The sequence below is a fragment of the Molossus molossus genome, unplaced genomic scaffold (assembly GCF_014108415.1).
Source record: "Molossus molossus isolate mMolMol1 unplaced genomic scaffold, mMolMol1.p scaffold_m16_p_15, whole genome shotgun sequence".
Lineage (NCBI taxonomy): Eukaryota > Metazoa > Chordata > Mammalia > Chiroptera > Molossidae > Molossus > Molossus molossus.
Window position 1 is genome coordinate 18,105,840 of NW_023425350.1, and position 17,991 is coordinate 18,123,830.

General features: G+C 53.5%; 1 protein-coding gene and 1 long non-coding RNA gene across 2 annotated transcripts in view; one reads left to right on the forward strand and one right to left on the reverse strand.

Moving 5' to 3' along the window:
- TOGARAM2 (TOG array regulator of axonemal microtubules 2) overlaps window positions 1–8,914 on the forward strand; it is a 39,935-nt gene extending 31,021 nt beyond the window's left edge. Inside the window, exons 17-18 of the mRNA XM_036263451.1 lie at window positions 5,790–5,876; window positions 8,565–8,914. Coding sequence (XP_036119344.1) covers window positions 5,790–5,876; window positions 8,565–8,914 — 437 coding nt within the window. The remainder of the gene's footprint in view (window positions 1–5,789; window positions 5,877–8,564) is intronic.
- A 2,742-nt stretch (window positions 8,915–11,656) lies between these two features.
- LOC118631193 lies at window positions 11,657–11,916 on the reverse strand. The gene is made up of 2 exons (XR_004959744.1): window positions 11,809–11,916; window positions 11,657–11,735 (listed from the first exon to the last, which is right to left on the reverse strand). It is a non-coding gene; the product is annotated as an uncharacterized LOC118631193 (long non-coding RNA).
- Between the last annotated feature and the right edge of the window lie 6,075 nt (window positions 11,917–17,991).

Consider the following 17,991-nt stretch of genomic DNA (forward strand, 5'->3'; position numbering starts at 1 on the left):
GATTTACTGGGAAAACCTACACCCAGCAAAATGGGCTTGAGCTGTTTGCAGAGGATGAGCACCCTTGTCGGGGAGAGGAGCTTTTAACCCTTCCCCTCCAGGTGTTTTCCTTTCGGTGTTTGCCCTCGGGCTGGCCTCGTTGAGCGCGTGGGAGCTCTGAGCTTCTGGTGCCAGGATCTGGTGTGTCACATGGTCACAAGGCTGGGGTCCCTCTACTTGGGGTTCTGCTGTATGCAGCTGGGCCGGGCACCCTGGAAGGGGGTTCAGGGGGTGGCCTGCTTTTGTGATCTGACTACACCTCGAGGCAGGTTGCAGTCGCCAGGAAGACACCTAGCGTTCTCATTTCCTCCCGGGACAGGGTGTCCTGAGTGGGGCTAACTTTGCGCCCTCTGGCCCATCAGCTGCAGGACTTGGTGCCGGGGGAATGAAAGCAGGGGTGAGGGAGCTTCCTCCCTCCTTAGGTCAGGGCCAGGCTGGAATGGAATGGGGTGGGCCTCAGAGGGACGGAGGGGCCACGGTGTGCCGCTTTGGGTCTTAGCACCCTGTCATTTGAACAGGTGTGAGCCACACCCTCTCAGCTCACCAGCAACATTGGTTTTAGAAGCATTCTTAACTATGAAGTGATGAGCCGATTTCCATGTCCACTTAGGTCAGAACAGAAAGGATCTAGGCTGCCAACAAGGAGAATTCCTCATGCCAGGGTGTGCCAGGGGTAGACGTAAACTTTCCGGCACTGGTTCCCATGTGTGGAATGGTCTGAGCCTGATGCAGGCAACTAAACCTGCACTGTCCCTGGGGTTGGGTGGTAGAAGCAGAGGTGGGGCAGGTGGGACAGAAGAGAGGGGGCGTTAACCTTCCTTCCAGATCTCCCAGGCCGAGCCTGGGGGCCCCAGCGGTTCCTGGGGGGACCCTGAGCACCCTGTGCACCCCGTCCTGGAAGTGGCATGGAGCCCTTTGAGCAGAGGGGGTTTGTCCCAAGCCTGGTCCTCATGCCCCACGAGGGATTCTGGGCTCCGAGCTGGAGAGAACCTGTGAAATACTTCAGAGCAACAGCTCAACATGCTGTGTCCGTCCTGCTCTACCGGGCCGAGCAGTCAAGAGCACGGCTTGGCTAGGCCGCTCCTGGCACGAAGTCCAGGCTGCGCAGCCTAACCGGGGGCTGGCCTTCTGCAGCGACTTCTTAAGGTCCCGCTTCCTTCTGGAATTCAGCAATAAGGTCAACTCAGCTGCCACATCTCTTCTAGCTTTTAGGCTTTTTTTTTAGGGTCAGGTGGTATATTGGTTACAGAGCATGTGGAATTTCTGCCCATTTCCCCTTTCGGGGGGATGGTGAGGAAGGAGACATGTTGGCCACCTTGCTCCCTGACCTCTGCCCTTTGCCCCTGCTAGCCTTGGGGCTTCTCCAGGGGTGAGGCCAGGTATCCAGGCAGTTCCTGAGCCAACCAGCTGGTCCTTTGGCTCTGTTACTGGGTGAGTTACAGAAGAAACCTTACTAGTTAAAACCTCAGACTGCTGACAGCTCACCTGCTCCTGGTCAGACTCCCACATTCAGGCTTCTGAGCCCCCAAAGTCCTCGTAATTGACTGCAGTCCCTGGCCAGTGCTGGAGAGAGCAGAGAAGCTCAAAAGTGGGTGGCTTCAGACTACTTCGGCTACTTTCTCTCTGACTTTAAACTTATCACCTTATATAAGTTATGTGACCAAACTTACATCGTTAATGGAATTTACAAATTCCTCCATGTTGCCCACCCTCTACACCAGCTGCTTAAAAACATCTCTCTTATCTTCTATTTCTTGTCTACATGCATACAGTTTTTCCTGGTTAAAAAATCATAATGTAAATACAATTGTGCTATTATGCAATCTTTCTAGTTAATTTAAAAATATAAAGTGTGCTTTCTACCACTGTAAAAGTATACTTATTAATTATTGAGAAAATAAAAATGCAAAGCATCTGGAGGAAAAAAAACACTTATAGTCCCAACTCCTAAAATAAACCATTATTAACATTTGGCACTTTTCATCATAGATATTTTTCTGTGCCTGTTTGTACACATGGTTGTGATTATATTCCACATTTGAATCTGCATCCTGATTAAAAAAAAAAAGACACGGCACAAGCATTTACATATAATTACACGCGTGAGTTGCTTTTCCCCACTCCACACCTGCCACACCAGAGCTTGCTTTTCTGTTTAGGTGGATCTTCCGTTTTTGCTGTGATGAGCAGACGTAGTATTGGTGTCCGCAGAGGAGTCAGCCGTGTGACATGATAACTCATAACTTATTGTCAGGAGTCCAGTGTGATTCCGGTTTCTCTCTGCCAGTGTTCACATGCACTTTCTTCAAGCTCTCCTCTGGTCTCCCAGCAGCCGGGGAGGATGAGGCCAGGCGGCCTCGGGGTTTGCTGGACGGGGCAGGTGCGAGGCCCCTGGACTCTGCCCCATGGCAGAGAGGGGAGGCGAGGCCCAGGGACGGCAGGTGTCTCGCCTGCCAGCCATGCTGTGTCCTCTCTAACACGGGGCTTGGCTTGCCCGTTGGTGTGGGCAGCGCCACAACCAGCCATGGCCTCCTTGTGGTGCAGACGAGTCTCTGAACACCCTGGGCCAGGCTCACAGAGCACGGATGTTAAGGTTTCAAAAGTTAGATTTCAGCCTCTTAATTGATCTCTCTACCATGAAGTTTGCTGGGCTTTCGGAGTGTTTTAGGGTAATAATAGTCATAGCAGCAACAATAGCTGATACTTACATGGGAATTATATGCTCACTATCCTAAGCATTATGTTAACTCATTTAATCCTCACAGCAGCTCTGTAAGGAAGGTACTAGTATACCCCCATTTTATAGAAGGGTAAACTGAGGTGTAGAGAGGCTGAGTGACTTGCCCAGTGTTACACAGTAAAATGAGAAAGGGCCAAGATTCAGACCTAGGCAATCTGAACCCAGAGCCCGCACCCTTAACTTCCAGGCTTTCCTGCCCAACATTAGCCCTGGGTGTGAGGGGAAAGGTGAGCACCCTTCGCCGTGAAAGTAGCCAGAGGAAGAGATGCCAGCCGCCTGGGCATGGTGCTCTGGGTCTCTAAACCAGCTTGGGCACACGGGTGTCTGTGCTTCAACATTGCTCTGTCCTCCATGAGCATTTATTGAGCACCTGTTGTGCGACGGGCACTGTGGCATTGTGGTGGCATCGATGTCTGCGGGATGCGCAGTTTCGAGTATTCCCCAAGTTCTTTACTTCTTTCCCGCTTGGGAGGCCATGTCAGTGGCCAGGAGGATGAGGCCCAGCTGCACCCAGAGAGTGCCCTGGGCTGGGTGGTGTGGGGGGAGAGCATGGAGGGAGAAGTCCTTGTCTTCAGAGGTGAGCTCACGGCTGGCGATGGGGTGCGGGGTGGGGCATTGAAGCACCTCACACAATAATGCAGCTGATGATAGAAAAACCTGTTTTTATACAACTACAGCTGTACCAAGACACCCTGAGCCCACGTCTTGCAAACTGCAGTATTCTAGAGGCTGGCATCTCTCTTATCTCCCAGTGTACATTATTGTAAAGATTCTTGCCTTACGGGTGGAACTCGTAAGCGGCAGAGATGTACATTTTCTCCTCTGTACACCTTCCAGGTCTCAGGAAGAGAGCAAGGGAAGTGGGAGTGAGCTCTTGGCCAGAATGGTTGCTGGGGGGGGGGGGGTGTGCTGAGACGGTGCTGAGTTTGGAAAAGGTGCAGCTGACCTGAAGAGACTTCCTCAGGCCGGTCCCTGATAGCTGTCGCCGCACAGAGAAATCTGGTTTTGAGATGGACAGCTCCTGGGACCCCAGGACACATCTGCTGGGGTCTGCTGCCAGACCCACAGCAACGTCCTGAAAAACGCGTGTTGGTGCTGCCCCGCCTCCATGGGGTTTGCGGTGCCTGCTGCGGTCGCACCCGGCTGGAGCGGGGAGCGCCGGCTGCCTCCAGGTCACGGCGGAGGCAGAAGGGGCCGGTCCGACCTTGTGTACCCTCTAGATTAGGGTACCTTCCCTGGGTGAGGGGCACCTTCACCCTGCATGCCTTTGTGAGGAAGGCAGGGCTTCAAGTTGAACCGGTTCAGAAGCTGGGAGACATCAGCGGGGATGGGGAAGAGGGAGCAGCTTCTAAATTCAGCACCTGGGGGTCCAGCTGGAGTTGGCTTTAGAAATACATCAGAGAATGCGGGGGCCTGGCCTCTTTACCCCGAAACCCCCCTCTGCTGTGATTTTACAGGTGGTCCCTGTCTGTAAAGAACACTCCTTCAGGATCCAAGCGGGGAAGAGCTTGGTCCCTAGGTTCCCCATGGGCAAGGCTGGGTAGCAGGGGGAGCTGGGCTCCTGGGACAATTAGGAAAAGACAGAAACTCTGTCTTTCTTCTCAGCCTTCTGAAAGGTGAACGGGGGAACGGGGGCAGGAGAAGCTTGGTTGTCTCACGAGCATGTCGCCTGGGCCTGGGCCTTGCACTGTGAGGTTATAGGGAGACTATTGAGAGATAATACTTGCCCCCTCCCCCAACTTTTGACGTCCCTCCTCTGGCCCTTCCAGAGCCAGCCAGGTGATTTTGCTCCTGATACGGTGACCAACCATCCTGGTCTGCAAGGGCTGGGAGGATTCCCGGGACATGGGACTTCAGCCCTACACAGGGAAAGTCCGGAGAGCGGGAGACAGGTCACCGCAGCTGCAGATACCACCCTGTCCCCCCCCCCCACCCCCCGCTCTAGTTACTCAAGCAGGGTGCTCCCTGCTGTGTTAGGGTTCACGTCTTGAGGGGAAAGAGAAGGAGGACAGGTCTTACTTGGTTCCTAGCTCCATGCCTACACACAGAGGACACCAATAAATGTGAAGTGTGAAATACCGGCCACCTGGCTGCGGGCACATCCTATTGCTTCGAGCTCAAGCTCAGGTTTTGAGGAGAGCCATGATCTCTGAACTCTGACCCCAACCCTCATCTATCCATCTGTCTCTATCTACCCTTTGGGGTGACCATGGCTCAGTGCCTCAGTTTCCCCTAAAATTATATTTATATATTTCCACATCTATATCCATCTATCCATCTGTCTCTATCATCCGTCATCTATCATCAATCACTTATCAATTACCTATCTACCTGTTATCTATCATCTGTCATCAATGATCTCTATCATCTATCAATCCATCAGTTATCTATCATTATCTCTGTAGTATCATCTATCTATCTACCTACCTCTCATCTATCTCTAGCCATCTGTCACCCTCTTCCCCCACCCCCCTGAGGGCTCACAGACGTCGAGGGCACCGACCACCGGAAGGAAATCTGTGGGGGGAAGTGAGGTCTGTCTGGAGCCTCTTTAACTGCCCCAGGCCCCTCCGTCTTCCCCAAACAACCCACGTACAGTTACTTATTTTATTTACTTTTCATTCTCACATGAGGACACTTTTGCATTTATCTTCAGATAGAGCAGGAGGGAGAGAGGGAGGAAGAGAGAGAGAGAAACATCGATGTGAGAGGGACACATCGAGTGGCTGCCACCCACACAACCCCAACTGGGGCCGGGGATGAACTGCAACTGAGGTACGTACCCTCAGCGGGAACCGAACCCAGACCTCTCTGGTCTGTAGGCTGACGCTCTAGTCACTGAGCCAAACCGGCCAGGGCTACATTCACTTCTTAAAGTGGCCCCATTGTGACCTGAAAACAATTAATGTAGCATCCCAAAGGGCTTCTTCCCCACGTAGGTGCCGTGGGTGCCTGTCACTGAGCCAGTGCCATTGCTCAGCCGCAGCGTCACACCCTCTGTCTCTTTCAGACAACCTTTGCCTCCTGCAGGCGTTTGCGGGGCGGGTGCGCTTCCTGAGTGGCCGTGCTTTGCTGGATGTCACAGACCGTCTGTCAGGTGAGCACCCCAAGCACGTCCCCTACCGCCTTCCGGTCAATCTCTATTCTTCTCTCCTGGCAAGTGGTTGAACCCACTTATCTTAGACCAAAAATAATTACGGACCATTGAAAAGTTTTGATCATCTGGCTTTTAAAGAGAATCCCTACATTGCCAGAAGACAGTCTTTGCATTGGGTCGGAATGAGGCAGGTTTGCACATAACCAAGAGAGTTCTTAAGAAACCACGATGCCTTCCTTCCTCCCTGGGGCTAGTGCGAGGGGCGCCTGACCCCTCTGGGCAGACACCGCCCTGCTGGCCCACGGCTCAGTCGCCAGTAGTGTGGTCATGACAATGAGATGCAGTTGCCTCTTCTTAGGCACGTGCGGCCTGGCGAGTGGGGCACGGGCTGGATTTCAAGCCCACACGACCCCTCGGCCAGGTGCCGGGACTGTTACGTGGTGGTGGGGTCGGCCTGAGGCGGCTCGGCCCTGTTCAAGCTTCAGCCAAGGAAAGCTCGCTCCAGCCTGTCTGCTTGGTGTTTGCAGCATTGGCCTCGAGTGGTTTCATTCCAGTGCTGGACCTTCTCCTGTGGTCCTTGAGGCAGCAGGGAAGGGACACAGGCTTTGGGGGACCGACCCATTTGCCACCTGCCAACTCCGACCTGGGCAGGTTACTGAAGTTGGCTTGCATCACCTTTCTTGCCCACAGAGCCTTCTTCTCCGTCTTAGGGAGGTCCCAACTGGGAAGGAGGCAGAACTCAGTCTGGTCTCTGGCCTCCCCCTAAAATGCAGATGGATCATGCTCCCCCCCTTAGATCCTTGCATGGTTCCCAGCAGACTTCAGGAGAGTGGCCAGGCTCCCTGGAGTGGCCCACAAGGCCTGTCTCTGCCTGTCCCTCTAGAGCAGTGGTTCTCAGCCTGTGGGTCACAACCCCTTTGGGGGTCAAATGACCTTTTCACAGGGGTCGCCTAAGACCATTGGAGAACATATTTCCAGTGGCGATTCATAACAGTAGCAAAATTACAGTTATGAAGTAGCAGCAAAAATAATTTTATGGTTGGGGGTCACCACAACATGAGGAATGTATTAAAGGGTCGCGGCATTAGGAAGGTTGAGAACCACTGCTCTGGAGTCTAGACCCTGCCCCTTTCCCCCAACCCCAATTATAGGTCCTGGATCACTCATCCTCATAACAACCCCACTCAACCTCATAACGAATCATCCTCATAACAATCCCATGATTATCCCTCCAGGAAGTAAGGAAAACAGCTTAGAAAGGTTAGGTACCCAAGGTCCCTGGGCGGGTAACCCAGGATTTGTCCCCAGGAACTTGGCAGCAGCGCCAAGCCCTCCGCCTCCACGCTGCGCTACCTCTGCCCGAGCGGCCCTAGGCTTTGCCTCCTAGGTGCCAGCATGCCGCCCCTTACAGAGGCCGGTCTCCCTGCCCACGCCTGGCTCCTGGCCGGCAGAGCCTTCTCTCCCTCTTCCAAGGCCCACTTGGTCTGGCAACCCTTCCTCTGCCTCCCAGCCCTCCTGCCCTGTTTCATGTGCCTCTAGAGAGCACATCCCACACGGTGCCCACCTCCATCTGCTGGCCCAGCCAGGGCCTCACAGCACCGGGCCCCTGGGATGCTCAGCACACATGCCTGACCGAAGGCTCCGCCGCCGCCCATCTCTTGCTCCTGGCCTGGCTGCTTGCCCTGGTTTCGTTCTCCCGGTGACCTCGGAGTGGCCCCTTACTTCCCATGCAGGTGCCAGGCCTTCCCCAAGCTGGTGAGGCCAGTAAGGCAGGGCTGGGGTCACAGTGCGGCCACAGTGCCATGCTGTGGGTGCCTGGGGTAGGAAAGGGGCCACATAACTACCCCACCCTGGGTACCAGACAAGGAACCCTTTCTGTTGCTCAAGAATCAGTATTTTCTGGGTGAAAGCCTACCTGTCCTTGTGTAGGTCATTTACGGGGCCCAGAGGTGGGCGGGCACCCCCCTTTAGATGATCTATTTACTGTATCTATTTTCCATGGATTTCCAAGAGACCCCAAGCGCGAGTTTCCATGCAGCGCCTGCGTTAACTAGGCGTCAGCCTGGAGCACAGAGGCAGTGTCAACCGGCACAGGTGCAGACTAATAACAGCAGCGCTTAGCAGGAGCGAACCCTTTGCTGATTACTCCAGCTGCCTTGCAAGCTTAAGTTTAATGGGGTTTCTTCCTCCTGATGACTCCCAGAAGGGCCAGTGCCAGTCTCTGCCAGCTCGAGAGACCCCCCTCAGCCAGGTGACCCCCTCCCTGAACCCCGGGGGATGTGCAGCTCAGGTGGGTGGCACTGATGCCTCCCTTTGGGAGGGGAGGAGTGCAGTGTGGCGGCTGGGGCAGGGCAGGGAAGGGAGCTGTTGGGAACAGGCGGGCCCCTGCCCTGTGGTGGAAGTGGGGAGCCCTGCCTGGGCCTGGCTCTTGGGAAAGTTCTCACCCTCCGGTGTGGGTGGAAGTTTAGGAACCCTTCAGTCACAGGTGCTCAGAGCAGGTAGCTAATCAGGATCGTGTTCTTAGTGCTGCCTGCTCTGACCTCCCCCTTGCTCCCCTTGCGGCGGCTGGGGTGGCTGTAGGGTTACCTGCGCCCGCCCTTTGAGGGACAGAGTTGATGTCCCAAGAGAGGGCGTGGGAGAAGAACAGAGCGCCTGACTCAAGTCACTCTCTTTTTTTCCGCATGACAGTGCTGGTGGCCGCCGTGTACCCCCGAAAGCCCCAGGCCGTGGAGCGCCACGTGCTTCCGGTCCTCTGGTACTTCCTGGACAACATGACCGGGAATGGGGTCCTGCCCGGGCACAGCGGGAACGTCCGCACGGTGGTGTGTCGGCTGTCCAGGCGCCTCCAGGAGCAGATGGGCTCCCGGCTGCAGGAGCTGGCCGCCGGACAGCCACAGCAAGTCCTCAAAACCCTCCAGCAACTCTTAGACACGGGACCCGGGGAGGCGGCCCCGAGACCGCCGGAGGGCTGGCCCCCCAAAGCCGCACTGCCCTCGGGCGGCTCTCGCCCCCTTCAGCCCGATGAGAGGCACATCTGAAATGGGCAATCATTATTTTTATCTTACTTTATTTTTATGATGGCATAATTTCCCGCTCTACTTTCCCTTAGGGTTTCAAATGTACATAGTATATTTTGAAGTAGAAATAAAGGAGTGACTTATTTTTTAAGGTTTTCTATTCTTCCACTTTTTTAACCTCAGAGAATTTTTCAATAATGAGGTTTGTGACAAACAGAACAAAACATGACCACAGCAGACCGGCTGTAGCTAATATTGAGACAGACTTAGGAAGAAAAAGGGGGGCACAGACCCATGAGGTGCTGGCCATTTTCGGGATAGGCCCCATCTGTGAGCAGCTGGACCAGCCCACCCCAGACGAGGGACCCTGCGTTGGCCATTCCACCCCGTCGTTAGCCTGGGCCTGATCTGAGGCGAGCCCGACAGACAGCCCGGCACCGCTCCTGGCCGGTGTCGGTTGGTCCTATGCAGACCGTCTAATGACATCCACCCAGCTTATCAAAGGCAAGGGGAGTGGACCCTGCAGCGCTGAAGGCCTTCTCTGGGCGTTGGCATGCTGGCTCGTGTGGAGGGGACAAGGTGATGTTTTGCACTTGAAACATCGCAAAGGAAAGCGCCCGGCGGAGCGTTCGGCTCTGCGCGGTGTGCAGACGGCTCGTGGGAGCTCGGGCCTCGCACAGGCTGCTCAGGCTGGGCTGGGGCAGGACGACCAGGACACAGGCCGCTGCGAGGAGGGGCTGCCCGCTCCTGGAGCCGCCTGGGAATGGCGGCCTGGCAGTGGGCGTGTCTGGGGCTCCGGCTCTGGACTCAGTAGGAGCGGCTCTGCCTTGACCAGGGCCAGTGGCAGGTTGACAGTGTTGGGACCAGGAGGAATGAGAGCTCAGGTCATTTCCTCAAACACACCAGAAAGGTACATGCTGATGAAAGTGCCCCAGTCCCAGTCCCAGCCAGGGAGCCAGACCATAGCAACACTCTGGGGCAGGCCCACCGGGTGAGGGCGACCCCGGCCTGACGCTGGCAAGTTTCCCTCCACTGTCACCGCGGAGCCGAGCATCACTGTCTGAGCCTCTCCCCGGGGTTAAGCCCAGAGCAGGCTGGGAAGCCCCAGATGCCTCTCCTCTGTATTTCCAAAGCCCCTGGCCCAGGAGGCCACTTTTCCATTTTGCCCAGGTGTAACTAGGCCGCCCCTTCCCCCAATACCCTGGGGTGAGCTTGGGCACCATGCAGCCATCCCGGGGTTTGGGTTTTAATAGGCAGCTTAAGTGTGATTTTGGGTAATTCTAGCCCCAGTGTGAACACTTCTCACCTAATTGTGACCCCAGCAGGGGCCACCTTGCCCTTTGTTGACTCTGAGCCAGGTTAGAGGCCTGCTGGACAGGGAGCCATCAAAGTTGTTAAAGGGGCCGATTTTAAGTTTGTTAAATGTTATACAATGTAATTGGTTTTGTTTGCTGGGAGTCCCAGCAAACTTTTTGGGTTTGGCCAGGGGATGGCATTTTCTGCTTGTCAAGATCCTAGAACCCATCAGAACATTCCAGGGCTTTTTAGACCTGGAGGAGCCCAGGGACGCAGAGTCTGGCAGGGACGGTGAAGGCAGAGGCCATGGTCCTGGGCTCCTGTTCTGTCTTCCAGGCACATTTTCAAACCTGCAGCTCCCCATCCAGTGCTCTGCACCCACCCCTACGGTAGAGGTGTTTAAAACAAGTGAAAACAGCAGAAGAGCAAAGAATAACTCTTTGCCTGGTTCTGTTTTTCTTTACTATTTCAGGTTTAACTCTAGTCCCAGTCTCCCAGGGCCCTGGGCGAGAGGCTGGGGGTCTGGCGATGTCAGCGCGTTAGTATCCTGGGAGGGCCTGCAAGGACCAGGCCACTGGAAGGCGTCCTGGGGAATCAAGATTGGCCTGGGAGCCAGGGGGGTCTGAGCCCAGCCACCAGCCTTTGCTTGGTTGTGGGTGTGGCCAGAAACTCCACTTGCCTAAGATGTTCTTGTGGGTGGAAATATAGCCTCCAGCTACAGAAGATCTCTCTCTCTCTCTCTCTCTCTCTCTCTCTCTCTCTCTCTCAGATCAAAGACTTGTTTGAGAATGGGTAACCGCTTAGGACTTCCTTTCTCATCAACTGAAAATTTTGAGATTTTAGAAAAATTTTCCTACAGGCCCACCTCTTGTCTTGTTTTCTCTTCTCTGTTTCGTCTCCTACCTTCTGTGCTTCAGAGTCATCTGGTGAGATTTAAAAAAATACTGATGTCTGAGCCCCATACCTGGGGATTTTGATTCAAGTGGTTTGAGGTAAGGCCTTGACAGTGTTGTAACCCAGGAGAATCAACCTCATTCGGCCACAAAGTAATTTTGAATATTAGGAGCTTTGTTACCTGTGCAGGGACTGCAGCCAACCTACACAGGGGAGAACTGCAGCCCCGAGCTCAGGGGCAGGGTTGCTTATATAGGACAGGGGTTACTCACAAGTTCAGCAGAGCAAGCAAGCTACGTGCACAGAAGCAGAGATCAGCAGTTAGCAGCTGCACAAGTTGTTTATTTTATATTTCTTAACATTACTAGACCCCGCCTTGAATGTCTCATTGCCCCGTCTGGCATCTCCTGATTAGTTAAGCTCATGGTCACCACCCTTGTGGTCATGGCTGATGCATACCTTCCTCTTCAAGAGTTTTTGCAAAAACAACTCGGGTTCAAGGAACCCAGGAGAGGTTCCTTCTTCTAGCGGATGGAGAATTACTGGGTTATAACAGACAGCTGTCTCGTCTTGTTTTTTTTTTTCTCTTCTCTTTTCCTCCTCCTCCTCTTCTTTTGATTCTCTTCAAGTGATTCCAATGGGTGGACACATTCTGAAACCACAGTAAAATTAAAATGAGATGTGGCAATGGCCCTGCAGGCTTCTGTCCTGACAGCTCTGCTCACCTGGCAGCCGTGGAGTGTCCGGGGCTTGGGGGTGGAGACTAAGGCCAGACACAGAGAGGTGGACGCAAGTCCAGGCACTGCTGCTTGCTGGTGTGTGGCCTAGAACCCCTATCAACCTGGACGCGTGTGTGTGTGTGCGCGCGCGCACTGTATGCGATGGGTGGGTGGGGGAGAAGATGACAACAATGCCATCTTCACAGGCTTTTGTGATGATGAATGAGATAATTCTTGTAAAGTGCTTAGCATAAGGCCCAGAGTCCAGGAAGTCCTGAAACATCGGCCATCATATTTTGGTCATAGCTTTAGGAGCAGCTGGGAGCAGGGTCTTGCGGTTTCTGCTGCCCTTGGAGTCGGAAGAAGACTGTGGAGCCCGAGGCCCACTGTGCTGGGAGTCAGGGCAGTTCTCAGCCTTTGGGGACGTGTCATCTCTCAGCTGGACAGGTCCCTCCCAGCCACCCTCAGCTGTGAAATCTGGAAGCTCTACTCCAGGCAGGCTTCTCCCTTCCCTCCCCGCACCCTCTGGCCAGCTGGCGGCAGAATGGGTTGGAGAATCGATAGCACTTCCTCGCTGAAAGCATTTTCCCTTATTATAACCCAGTTGTGCTATTAGGGAAAGAAGGGAGAAATGATGAGGGGAGAGAGGATTATCTGTTCTCCTGGTAACAGGGTAACAGAGGGAGGAAAACGGAGCCCCAAGAAGGAAAGACGAGAGCAGGAGCCAACCTCTCCATCGAGTGTCTGCTCCCAGTCTCATCCTTCTGGGTGTCTCCGAAGGAAGATATCATTTCCCCATTTCCCAGGGAGGAAACAGTCTCCGAGATGCTTCGTGAGCTCAGCCAGCGTGTGGGAACTTCTGGGCATCTTGTCAAAGTGCAGATTCTGATTCAGGGGGTCGGGTGTGGGCCCAAGCCTCGGCATTTCCAAGAAGCCCCCAGGCGACTGGATGCTGCTGCTCTGGCGGGGACCACCTTGTGGGGGCCGGGCCCCGAGACACAGCTAGGAAGTGGCTGGACTTTGGGTCTGTGCTCAGGTCTGTTGGAATCCAAAGTGGTTCCAAGATATTGACTTCCTTAAATGGTGTCAGCCTGAGCCCTTTAAGAAGAGCAATAGAAATCCCATGGTCTCCCGAAGTTAGTCTGGCCCCAGAGTCTTGCCCCTAAAAATCTGAGGGTCTGCCTGGTCTGCTCTGGTCACCAGGGCATGCTGCAGACGTTTGTGGAAATACGAGAACCAGCCAAATGAGAAAAGCTGACGTCACCCAGAGCTCCCTACACCCAGCAAAGGAGGCAGCATGCTCACTGTGTGTTGGCAGAGACTCCAGGGCAGGCAGAGAAGTTTCCTAGTGGGAGACCCGCGGCCGCAGGTACGCTGTGCTGGGGCTGTCGGGATGGGGAAGGTGTAGGCGCCGTGCGGGCTGTGGACCTGGGTCAACTCCAGACGAGAGTCAGAACCCTCCTTCGTTCCTACACACCGTCCAGGTCGAGAACCTCTGCCACAGTGTCCTCTCCACGCTCGCAGAGTTTGTTAGCTTCCCAGGCCAGCCCACACCTGGGGGTCGGTATCCCCAAGCCAGTATTTCCCAAATGTGGTTGATGCAAATGGTTGGGTGGGGAGGAGGGGGGAAGCCAGGGATAAGTGCTGGTTAGACATCCAGATCCCCAGTCTTAGCTGTGGATCTGTCCCTGGAGAGAGGGCTCGGGGGTCTGCAAGTTGTCAAGCAGGCGGGGAGTCCTGAGATCGGGCAGGTCGGAGAAGCCGCGCCCTGGCTACCTGGCCCAGTCGGGCTCGAAGCCCCTCGGGCAGGCAGGCCCAGAGCACCGCCATGTACCCAGGCTGCTCACCAGTGGGTGTTCCTGAGTCGGGGACACTGAGGGATTCCAGTGTGGTCCTTGTTGTCATGGGGGCTCATTCTGGGGACGTTTCCGCTTCTCTATCCGGCCACCTGGTGTTCCAGTGAAGAAGGTTTTGTTTTGTTTTACTCGTGGCTTTATAACTACCTGTGTGGGTTGACAGCGGTTCTTAGCGTCACCTTGGATTCTCCTTGAGAATTTTTATATCCAGAAAGTGATCCAGCACTTCCTGGGCTGATGTCAGAAGCTGTTAACTAAACAGTAGCTGTAAAAAGCCTCCAGGTTTTGTAAACACACCCAATCCATCTCATTCCAAAGCAAGAAAACAAAACAAAACAACTAGATACATTTTCACAAAGGCAGTCTGTTTCCTAGGGTCTGCACTTCCTCTCGGCCTCACCCGCTGGCCCTGCCGTTTCGGGGCTTAACTGAGTCCCGTCTCCGCTGCCACCTGCTCCTGCGGGGATGGGCTTCACCTGGAAAACCCGCTTCCGGGCTCGTGGCAGTGAGGAACAGAGATGCTTTTGCAAAAGACGTCACTTTTTTCCTTAAAACGCATTTTATATGTGCAGTTTTACACGTGAGTGTGTGTGGGAAGGACAGGAAGCGGTTAAGGTATGTAAAAGGGATTATTATCTTAAAAAATCCTCCTCGATACTATGTCCGAGATTCCATGCAAATTAATCTCATAAGAAAGGCTAAGAATACAGCTGGACTTGGGCTGGATATGGGAAGTAACATCCGATTTGTAGATGTCGGAGGAAACAGGGTTTCTTGTGGTATCTTTTTCTAGGGCTGACTGCTCAGAGTAGCTCTCAGCAGGCGTTAGAACCCCGACTGGTCAGGGCTGGGGGGCCGGTTCTCCCGCAGCTGGAGCAAGACATTTATTTCACATTTCTCAGCTTACTTTTTTTTTTTTTTTAGTTTGTGAAAGGTATGGAAAAAAACACTTGCTTTTTTTCACATCATAGGATTTTTAATGATCTAATAAAACAACGTAGATAATTGCATTTTGAGAAAGTAGTGTTGCCACAAATAGAGGTGTAATTATTAACTCCAGCCCCACCCCGGTCAAACCTGCTGTTCAGAAGGCTCTGAAGTCATCCCTGCCCTCTGACTGACAGGTCACCCACGACTCAACGTCGGAATACATGGGATATGCTTAAGCTTAATTTTTTTCCTGTTCGGTATACTTGATGTGATGCAATGGTGATTGGAAGCAAAATGTTTTCAAGTCTTTCCACTTGGAGAGACATGGAGGCCTTTGGAGATGGAAGTCAGTGCTGCGTAAGTTTCTCAGCTGCTCCTGACTTTCTGCAAGGATCCAGGTGAGGTCTGGGCGGGGAGATGGTACTGAGTTCTCATACTCACTGTCTTAAAATGCAGAGCTGAACATTAAAAACAAAAGTGGGACCTGGCCGGTTTGGCTCAGTGGTTAGAGCATCGGCCTGCGGTCCTGAGAGACCCGGGTTCGGTTCCCGCTAAGGGCACGTACCTCGGTTGCAGTTTGTCCCCGGCTCTGGTTGGTCGGGTGGGTGGCAGCCACTCGATGTGTCCCTTTCACATCGATGTTTCTCTCTCTCTCTCTCTCTCTTTTTCTTCCTCTCTCTCCCTCCCACTCTACCTGAACAAAAAAATGGAAAAAATGTCCTTGGGTGAGGATAAAAAAAACCAAAAGTGGCAGCACCAGGCAGGTGTGGGTCAGTGGACTGAGAGGTCCTGGTTAGATTCCCCATTAGGGCACATGCCTGGGGTTGCTGGCTTGATCCCCAGTAGGGGGCGTGCAGGAGGCAGCCGAACCTTGTATCTCTCTCTCATCGATGTTTCTATCTCTCTCTCCCTTCCTCTCTCTCTAACAAATCAATTAAAAAAAAAAAAAGTGGCAGGGAAATTATGAGTTCAGTTCCCTCAGGTGGCTCAAAAGATGGTTAAGTAAAGAATTCAGGTCACAGAGCAGGCAAAGGTGTGAGGCTTCAGCCAGATGTCCTAATCCCAGCCACGAGGAGTGTGGTCGCCTCCAGCTCCCAAGGCGGACTGTCACAGTCAGCACGTCCCTCCCTCTCTCTCCTGTTTCTTTCTTCTTCAGGAGTGTCTGTGGACGAGACCTGAGCCCTGCCCTCATTCGGCCAGGACAGAGTGTTAGTGGGCGTGCTGCACTCCAAGTGTCTGGGACTGCAGCATTCGGAGCCTGGGCGACTAGACCAGTCAGATTCGAGTCGCCTGGCGCAGGGCCCACAGACGATCAGCTGGTTACTTTCTGAAGCCCAGGAGGGTCATCAAGCCGGCGGTGTCCAGGGTCCTTCAGAAAACGGAATTAGAGCCCCGAGCGAACGAACTGCTCCTCTGTGGTGTAACGCGTCTTCAGTTGCATTTCATAGAAACATCTGGATGGACCGACGGAGCTTTATTTAGACTTCAGGTGGGCACAGGCAGTAAAGGGCAGCAGTTCTGTTAGCGCAGGCTCAGAGCCCCGGCTTTGCGGCCCTTCAGCAGTCCTTGACCCGGGGCTACTGAAAACCAGCTCTCTCCGGAAAGCTTGCCTTGGGAAGACGGGTGGGCGTTGGCAGTCTGGAAGCCATCCACCAGGTGACCGATTCCCGCACATGTTGACGCTTCCAGTTCACCGCGCCGGCTCCCGATCCACGCACAACGCCGGTTTGATTGAGAAAAAAAGAATGTATTTCCCCAAATCCCTTCCATTCGTGTAGGGTTGATGCGGCAAGCCTGCCAGATGTGCCGAGCCCCTGGCTTGCCGCTCTGCATTTCCGCTGCGGAGAAGTCAGGCTGGCCCGCGCCCGGGTGTGCGGAGGGGAGACAGAGCTGCTTCTGAACAGCCGCGCAGACCCACGCCGCCGAGGAAGTTGCTGTGCATTTTCAAGGCCGCATTTATACTTGCGAAAAGCTTTCTCTGTTCCACAGAAGATCATATTTGCTTTTCTCCCTCATGAGTCCTTTCGATGGAGCTGGGAACTTGCGGTTCCCCTGGGGCCGAGCTCCTTGCTGCATGAGTGATGTGTGAAGGCGGCTGCCCTGCCCTGCGGCTGGGACGGGGTCTTCGTGAGTGTGGAGGAAGGTGGTGACCCCCGCCCCCCACGAAAGGAGTTGGCCTAAATAACAATATGGGTGTGTCTTGTGCCCCTTATATGGATCTCCTGTGCTAGGCTCCCTTTTGTCTTTTTACCCAACATTCCTTCTTGGTTTCCAACCCTGTGAAGAAGCAAAGACTCTTGAGCCCTGATGGGTTGGTCCTTGGCTTAATTAATTAAAAAAGACAATTAGTTCACAATTTGGCGTTTCCTGGGCACCTCCAAGCCCAGCACAAGCAGCGGCTGTTGGCAGAGCACTTTGTAGCCTACTCCTGGTGGCCCCGGACAGAGCCCAGGCAGTGGCTGACCTTGCCCCAGAGCCAGCACACTTAGCAGACAGCTTCAGACCACATCGAAACACCACCCCAGCCACCTCCACGCAATGAGTGGACTTAGTGGGTACCAGAACCCTGATGAAGTAAGTCTTGCTCTGTGTGGTGGGCCCTGCACAGCTGATCCTCCAAGGGAGTCAGAGGCCAGTGGTCAGTGGGCACAGCCAGTCCTTGCAGCTGGTCAGCCTGAGTAAATCCCTCCCACTGATGTGCCAACAGCAATCAAGACTCAATTACAACAGAAGGGTGTGTAGTCCACACTAGGGGTGCACCTCGAGGACACAGCTGAGGTGATCAGGGAGGCTGTGCCACTGGATCCTACAGGACACCTGGAACAGTAGGCCACCCTATGAAGCCTAGGAGACATAGCAACTCTACCTAATACATAGAGACAAACACAAGGAAGTAGCCAAAATGAAGAGACAAAGAAACATGTCCCAAATGAAAGAAAAGAATGAAACTCCAGGAAAAGAATTTAGCAAAATGGAGATAAGCCATCAATCAAAACTCTGGTTATAAGGTTGCTCAGGGAACTTGGTGAGACCTTCTTCAAGGAGCTTAGTGAGAACATCAACAACATAAAAAGGGACCCTCAGAAATGAAGGATGCGCTAACCAAAATAAAGAATAATTGACAGGTAATCAATAGTAGAGTAGGTAAAGCCAAGAAGCAAACCATTGATTTGGAATATAAGGAAGCAACAAACACCCAATCAGAACAGCAAAAAGTAAAAAGAATCCAAAAAAATGAGGATAGTGTAAGGAGCCTCTAGAACAACTTCAAGTGTGCCAATGTTTGCATCATAGAGGTGCCGGAAGGAGAAGAGAGAGAACAAGAAACTGAAAACCTATTTGAAACAATAATGCCAGAAAACATCCCTAACTTGGTGAAGGAAACAGACATACAAGTCCAGGA